This window comes from Crocuta crocuta, unplaced genomic scaffold, assembly GCF_008692635.1.
Source record: "Crocuta crocuta isolate KB4526 unplaced genomic scaffold, BGI_CrCroc_1.0 scaffold127, whole genome shotgun sequence".
NCBI lineage: Eukaryota > Metazoa > Chordata > Mammalia > Carnivora > Hyaenidae > Crocuta > Crocuta crocuta.
Window position 1 is genome coordinate 5170450 of NW_027532008.1, and position 7684 is coordinate 5178133.

Genomic DNA, 7684 nt, shown 5'->3' on the forward strand with positions numbered 1-7684 from the left:
AACAGTTTCTCTGTCCATCTCACCCCAACAGTTTCCCCGTCCATGACCTCGAATCACCTCCCCGGAGTCACCCTTAGTATATCCCCTGGGTGGGGGTGGGGGTCCAGGCTACTCGAGTAGCACTTCAACCTGGGAAGTCCGCAGACCTCTGGCCTCCCGAGCCCCCGGCCCCAGGAACATAGAGGGGTTGCCCGAGTCTCCACCCAGAGAATAGGGCCCGTGGGACTGGACCCCACTGGAGTCCCTGAGGCTGGATCTCTGTGTGCCCCTCCCAGGCCTGAGTATCAGCCTAAACAAGGAGGCTATGACCACATGGCCAAAACTTGTCCCCTTGTTGCCATCCCCACCCTACATTCCAGAAAGTGGGACCGAGGCAAGAATGGGCTTACCTGGTGTTGCTGGTGGGTCACAGCCCTGAGGCCCTAGCCCCCTGCTCAGCCCCTGGGCTGCTTGAGCCCATTTTCCTTTCCCACTCTAAGGAGGAAGCGGCATAAGGAAGATACGCTTAGACCATAAGTGTGACAAGAACAGTATCTGGAATTAACTGAAGGGGAGGGGAGGAGAGCGACAGAGGGATGGACAGGAGACAGGCAGAAAGAAGGTGGTGGGAGGAAGCATGGGGCCAGACAGCGCCCCCCTTGACCACCAGGTGAAGCTATCCGCCAAAATCAGTTTGGCTGTGGTCTGAAAAAGTGGCATGGAAGTTCAGGGCGGCTCCTGGGCGAATCTAAACAACTGTCCTTAATGTTCATACATCCAGGGAAGGCGATAAAAGGGGGAAGATGAGAAGAAAAGGAGAGAAGGAAATATGGAGAGGCCCTGGCTGTGAGCCAGGTACTTTATCAGGCAATTTATGCATTTTATGCATTTGAATCTTACAGTCATTCTGCAGGATAGGTATTCATCCATACATCCATCCATCTTTCAACAAGCACATACCAAGGGGCTAGTTGTATGCCGGGCACTGCCCTCGGGGCTAGGGACGCAGTGAACAAGACTGGCAACAAGACTGGCACGCAAGTTTCCAGTTGTTCTGGAACTTACCTCCAACTTACTAATAAAGCAGCTAAGCCCAAAGAGAGGCCTGGGTCCCTCCATTAATGAGTGCAGGTGCTAGAGATCAGGATTTAAACCAAGGTTAAGGGGTGCCTTGGGTGGCTCAGTCGGTTAAGCGTCCAACTTCGGCTCAGGTCATGATCTCACAGCTTGAGAGTTCGAGCCCTGTGTCAGGCTCTGTGGTGACAGCTCAGAGCCTGGAGCCTGCTTCAGATTCTGTCTCCATCTCTCTCTGCCCATCCCTCACTTGTACTCTGTCTGTATCAAAAATAAACATTTTTTAAAAATAATAAACAAGCAAACCAAGGTTTATGTAATTCCAAGCCTCACCTCTGCTCAGCCTTGTGACCCGTAGGGTGGGCTGTGTGCTCTTTCAGGCACATGTGGCCCTCCCTGAGGGGCTGTCCCTGCGAGGAGTGAGGGCATCACTGGGGTGAACAGGAATCCCACACGCAGAAGGCGGCTGAGCTCCCACGTTCCTACTGCTGTGGAGTCATCAGCGGACCCCCAGTGTCACTGGCCTCGGTGGGCACCTGACACTGTGCTGCAGGCTTTAGCTTCCCTACCGGAACCTTCTCGGTCTCTCAGCAGTTTAAATGTCTGTCTCCTGCTGTCCTGGAAGCCCACACACCCCCTGCTGTATGTACAATTCATACTCACACCTCACGGAGAACGTATAAACGTGGGTCCTGGGAAGCCCTTCGGAGGTTGGCTCAGTCCAAGATGGAAGAGAGCCGCCAAATGTTCTCCGTGCAGCCAGCAGGACGGGGGGAAGCAGGGACACTTAGAAAGGGGTTTCCAAATAGGACAGGAGATTAAGATTGTAGCCAGAGAGCTCACCTGCATTCTCTCTCTCCCTTTCACATGCATCGTCCCTGAGACCAGGAAGAGTGACAGGCGCACTGTGGCTGGTCCCCCCGCCCCACCCCGAGGCCCCAGGAGGAGGCTGGGGAGTGGGGGAGACTGTGCTCTCTGGACCAGAGCTGCCCCCCTTCCTCAAACCTGACTAACCCCCGAGACATGACTCAGGTGCACCTTCCTGATTCACCCCTGCTGTAACCGCCTTTCTCCCGACCTAGGTTAAATTTTCTTCACATTCCTTCACATCACGGGGTTTTCCCCTTCTGTCTGAAGGGCGGGTGTGAATGAATGTGGGGGAAAGAACTGAGGCACCTGAGGGTGTGCCAAAGCCTGGGAAGATGGGTCCTGTAGGGAACGGAAGCCGGGGACATGTGGACGCTGCAGGGAAGAGGTAGCTTCCCCCTCCTCTCCCTCCGGGGCCATGCCCATCCCCACTGACCGTGGCCGGGAGGGCCGGGCAGGGCTGGCCCAGTCAGTAGCCATGGGCGTGAGAAGCCACCTCCTTCCATTCCGGCCAGTGATGACGTACAAGCTCTGAACACTCGCTCAGGTCACATTCCTTCCTCTGTCTTCAGGACTGGTGACTGGTGACCAGCCTCACTGTATCCACTTTTCACAGGGGGATCAGATCGGAGAAGCTGGCTGTCTTCCCCCAAGGCACCATTCGGAGCCCCAGCAGCTGGGAGAACCACCCCTTAGCCCCCAACTGCTTTCCCTACAACCAGGCCTGAGCCGTTACCTTCTTTCTACCTCCCTGAGAGGGGCGGGGGGTAAAGCTGGGCAGAAGGGATGGTGCAGAGGGCAGGAGCGGTGTGCGGAGGCTGGGGTGGGGGTGGGGACAGCTCCACCTGTTGCTGCCGCCTGAGCAGTGCTGGCCTGATGGGGCAGCCCCTCCTCCCTGTCCCCCCCCCCCCCATAGCTCCCATCCATTGTCATCAACTGTCTCAGCGCTGCTATATTTAAGGCCCATGCAGGCTCCAGGATCACATTCTTCTTCCAGTCCCCGCTGAGCCCAGGGCAAGAAGGAAACAAGGGTCATCTCCCCCTCTGGAATCTTCCCTTCAGAGACGCCTAGGTGGGCACAGCTGCTTCTGTGAGTCACCTCCAGGGATCAGAGGTGGGGAGGGAAGCCTTTAGAAAGTGAGACCCTCAGCTTTCCATTAGCAAGTGGGGCGTGGGTAAGAGTGTGTGTGTGTGTGTGTGTGTGTGTGTGTGTTGGGAAAGGACCCTGGGGGATTTGGAAAGAGAAAGGACACACGTACTGAGGCAGCACTCTGAGTAAAAATGGGAGAGGATTCTGGAGACCCCTGCCCCCTCTCACCATTCTGCGGGGCCCTCGGTCCTCTGGGCTGAGCCCTCGGTGATGTGAAAGCTGTAAGGGAGACCGTCAGGGATGCCGGACAAGCAGAAGGGGCCCCGTGCGCTGGCAGGTCCCACAGAGCCGGAGCAGCACTGGCCGAGGCCTGCTTGGCCCACCAGGCAGGCCGGGAAAGGGAGGAAGCCCTCACGGCCCGAATTTCAGGGCCAGGAGGGCACTCGTCCAGCCTGCGCTCACTGGCAGGAAACCGAGGCCCAGACTGGGAAGGGGTGGCCCCAGCGACTCAGTGGCAGTGTCAGAGTTCCGGACTCGGGAGCTGGCGGAGCACAGCCGGCCCAGAGGACCCAGCTTTCTGCCATCAGCTTCTGTGCGTCACTCAGCCTCTGTGCCCTTCCCTTTCCCTCCTGAGGAAGGGAGAGAGGCTTGTTGCCCCTTGTCTCTGGGGGTGGCTGTCAGACGCCCTGGTGGGAAAACAGACTGGGGGCTTGGGAGACAAGGGGCGGCCATGCTGCGGGACCGGGAGCCCGGGCCTAGCACCCCCAGGAGAGGGCAGGGGAGCGGCTTCCCCCGCTGGCCTGCACCCCGCTGACCCCTCCCCGCCAGGCCCGTGTGGCACTGCACTGCCATTGCTACTTAATCCCCAGCCTCAGTCAGCGCTTTAAAAAGAAGCAATGGCTCATCCACTAGAGCCGGGGGTCTGGTTGCGGGAGGCCCCGGAGGTCAGGGATGAGTGCCAGCCACACACACGCACGCACGCACACACACCCCTCCACGGTGCTAATCAGGAACAGAGCATCCGAGGAAGAGAGCCAGCAGCTGACACCAGGGAACGTTCCTCAGCTGCCAGGGCCAGGGCCACGGTGTCCCAGAAAAGCTGGAGGGGGGGAGGGGGAAGGGCCTCCCCACCTCGGGTGGTGCCCAGAGCTCTCCTCCGGGGCTGTGAGGACAGAGCGGCAGAATGAGCAGGGCCAGTCATCCTCTGGCTGCAGGAAGACCCTATTCCCCAGGAGGGGCCAGACGGGAAATTCAAGGAGCGACAGTCCTGTGTTATGTTCTGCCAGGGTCATCTGCAGAAGGCCAAGGAAGTTTCCGTGTGGCCCTTGGTCCTGCAGTGATCCAGACACTGAAAGGGAGCAAGCTTTCAGGGACTAGAGGGAGTAAATGTCCGCTAAGCTGGTCCCTCACCAGCCTGAGCCCCCTGATGCCCCATAACCAGCCCATCAGGCCATGGGGCTCTGATGAGGCCAGCAGGCCCCTCTCCCATGTGACAGGCTTACAGAAGTGGTCCCCCGGGCGCCATGTTCACAGCCAGGTCAGAATAGACACACACATTCCGCCGCGGCCAGGAGGACCCCCGGGGAGGCTGGAGCCAGGGGTGACCTCAGGCTTAGCCCGGCAAGGGCCGTCCTGGGTCAGTGGCCTGCTCGCCAGAACTCCCACCTGGAGGAGGTGTGGAAGGCACTGGGGGATTCCGCCAAGCATCCCAGAGCTTCAGCATCAGAGGGACCCTCAGAGATCCAGAGGCCCAGATCTGGGAGAGAACTTGTGCGAGAACCCAAAGCCAGCTAGCCGGTGGGCCTCCTGCTCTCCCAGCCTGCCTCTCCCTGTCCACAGATTCCCTCCCTCATCCCTGCGGCTCCACCACACCCATATGATCCAACCCCACCGGCCACCACCCGTGGCCCAGACCCGAGCCTCGAGAATGCAAAGGGGGATCCCTCGGTCATGATCCCCTTACAAGAAGAAAGGCTGTGTGGCCCACTGAGACCCCGCCACAGCCAAGGCCTGGCCTTGCGTGGACTTGTGACATAGAGATCAAGAGAGCTCCGAGTTGGGTGCCAGTCATGGCCCCACCACCAACAAGCTGGGTGACCTTGGGCAAGCACTTTCCCTCCTCATCTGTACAATGGGGTGACAGTGGGACTGACACACAGTAAACGCTCATCGTTGTTCCTTTTTTTTTTTTTAATGTTTTTTAAATTTATTTCTAGGAGAGAGATTGAGAGNTCTCACAAACCAAGAAATCATGACCTGAGCCGAGATCAAGAGTTGGACGCTTAACCCACCGAGCCACCCAGATGCTCCTCACTGTTGTTACTTGTAATTCACTTACAATCTTGTTGAAGAGTCAAGATGTACAAATAGGAAGTAATTAAATAGAAGGCAGAGGCATTTTTGAATCAGAGCTAAACCAGAGTGGAGATAGAAAGGTATAAAAGGGATTCAAGTAGGGAAAATTCTAGGTGGCCTATAGTTTTTCAGCAGGGATTCTTAGAAAAATAATGCTGATGTCTAGCACTTACACGGGAATTACTACGCTCCAAGCACCCATCCAACCTTGAGAACCACCCCCAGGAGGCCAGTCGACCCATTTTACAGATGAGAACACCAAGTCACAGAGTCTGGCCCAAGGGCACACACGTGGAGGCTGGAAGGAGAAGCGGGATGGCCAGTCTCCCAGCACCCCTGTTGTGCTAAGCGCAGCCTTCTCCACTTAGGCTGCGGAGCCTGAGTGGGGCCAAGCAGGCCAGGGGGAGGGAGGGGTTTCTCCGAGAGAGGAAATCAGTGCGGGCGAAGTGGGGGCTGAGTGGGCACGTGCAGGAAGAGTGAGCACATCAGCCCATCTTGAGTCACAGAGCAGCCCTTGGACATCACGGTGTTGAATTGCTCATCGACTGAGAAGCTGAGGCCCAGAGAAGGGAGGGCCTTGCCCAGGTCACGGGCGAGACTAAGGCCCAAAGCCAGGGGCTGCTCCCGACGTGGGGCTGTACTCGCCCAGCTGAGGCTCAGGGCGCAAAGGCTGCCTCTGCCTGATTGGCGAGGCCTCTGCCCCGCCCCCGCCTCCACACCCCGCTCTGCCCGCTGGAGAGAGAACCCCCACCCCACAAACCTCCCAGGGATGCTGGGAGGACCCCATGGGGAAGGGAGGCGCAGATGCCTGGTGGTGTGACCACGCACCTTGGCTTGGCAGGTTGTTGCTCTCGAAGCCATGACTCTGCCCCACAGCCCCGGAAATGTGGGGGAGCCCCGGCCCCCCCAGGCCGTGGAGGTCCACCGGCTGGAACACCGCCAGGAGGAGGAGCACAAGGAGGAGCGGCAGCACAGCCTGCACATGGGCTCCTCAGTGCGGAGGCGGACCTTCCGCACCAGGTGGGACCATCAGGGACCCCGCCCCGGCCACCGCCCTACCCCTAGGGGTCCCCAGTCTGAGGGGGGAGGCACAGCCTGCTTTCTGGATAAGCCAGTCTGAGGTAAGGAGTATAACACTGTCCTCTGGAGATCCTTCGTTCTGGAGTATCTGGCCTGAGTTGGGAGGCACAGTCCTGCTTTCTGGATAAGCCAGTCTGAGGGGGGAGGCACAGCCCTGCTTTATGGAGATCCCAGTCTGAGGGGGGAGGCACAGCCCTACTTTATGGAGATCCCAGTCTGAGGGAGGAGGCACAGCCCTGCTTTGTGGAGATCAGTCTGTGGGGAGGCACAGCCATGCCTGCTAGCGTCCTGAGACTGAAGTAGGTAGATGCAGCCCTAATCTCAGGGATGCCCCAGCCAGACCCGCAGGCAATCCTGCAGGAGCCATGAACTCCCTTTTCCCATGACAGCGAGGAAGAGTATCAGTTCAGCGCCGCAGACTACGCCCTCGCAGCAGCCCTGGCTCTGACAGCCTCCAAAGAGACATCTTGGTAAGTCAGGCGGCCTTTTCCGAGAACACTGGGCTGAGAATGGGCCATCCTGCCCAGTCCCCTGCCTCCCTGAGGCTCCCTCACTGGACTTAAAGAATCGGCCCAAAGTCCCACATCTAGCACAAGAGCCCAGACCACACTCTGGATGGGTCCACAAGCAGTCATGAGGGGCCACCCCCAGTGGAGAGGGTGGGGGTCCCCACTTCACCACAGGGCTTCACCTGAGAGCAGCAGGAGGCTGTCCTGGGCTACAAGGCCTGGGTCCTGGTCCTGGCCAGCCTGAGGCAAGTCACCAGGTCTCGGGTCCCTGCTCTGTACAAGGGGGTCTATTCCTGTCCACCTGTTCGTCGTGAAAACAAAAGGAACAAATATTTGTGAAAGTGCCTTGTGAACTATATCCATAGTACTTATTATGCACCAACTGTAAGCAGGGCCCATTCAGGTATTTTGGGGGCAAAAGGATCAAAAGCTGCTCTTGTCCTCAAGAAGCTTAAGGAGCAGCTGGGGATGCCGGGCATGGGGGAAGACGGGTGGCCCCGGCTGGGGTGCCCCCACCAACCCCGGGCCCTCGGCCCCCGACGGCCTCTGCCACACAGGGAGGCTCAGCTGAGGCGCCAGACCTCCGCGGTGGAGCTGGAGAAGCGAGGGCAGAAGCGGGTGGGCTTCGGCAATGACTGGGAGAGGACGGAGATCGCCTTCCTTCGGACCCAGTGGCTACTGCGCCAGAGACGCGACCGGAAGGCGCTGAGACGGCGGGTGAGGGGTCCCG

At 58.8% G+C, this 7684-nt stretch overlaps 1 protein-coding gene across 1 annotated transcript in view; it reads left to right on the forward strand.

The window, feature by feature from the left end:
- Nucleotides 1–6224: 6224 nt before the first annotated feature.
- Nucleotides 6225–7684, forward strand: part of MYOM3 (myomesin 3) — a 43036-nt gene continuing 41576 nt past the window's right edge. Inside the window, exons 1-3 of the mRNA XM_077775529.1 lie at nucleotides 6225–6385; nucleotides 6835–6915; nucleotides 7512–7671. Coding sequence (XP_077631655.1) covers nucleotides 6225–6385; nucleotides 6835–6915; nucleotides 7512–7671 — 402 coding nt within the window. The remainder of the gene's footprint in view (nucleotides 6386–6834; nucleotides 6916–7511; nucleotides 7672–7684) is intronic.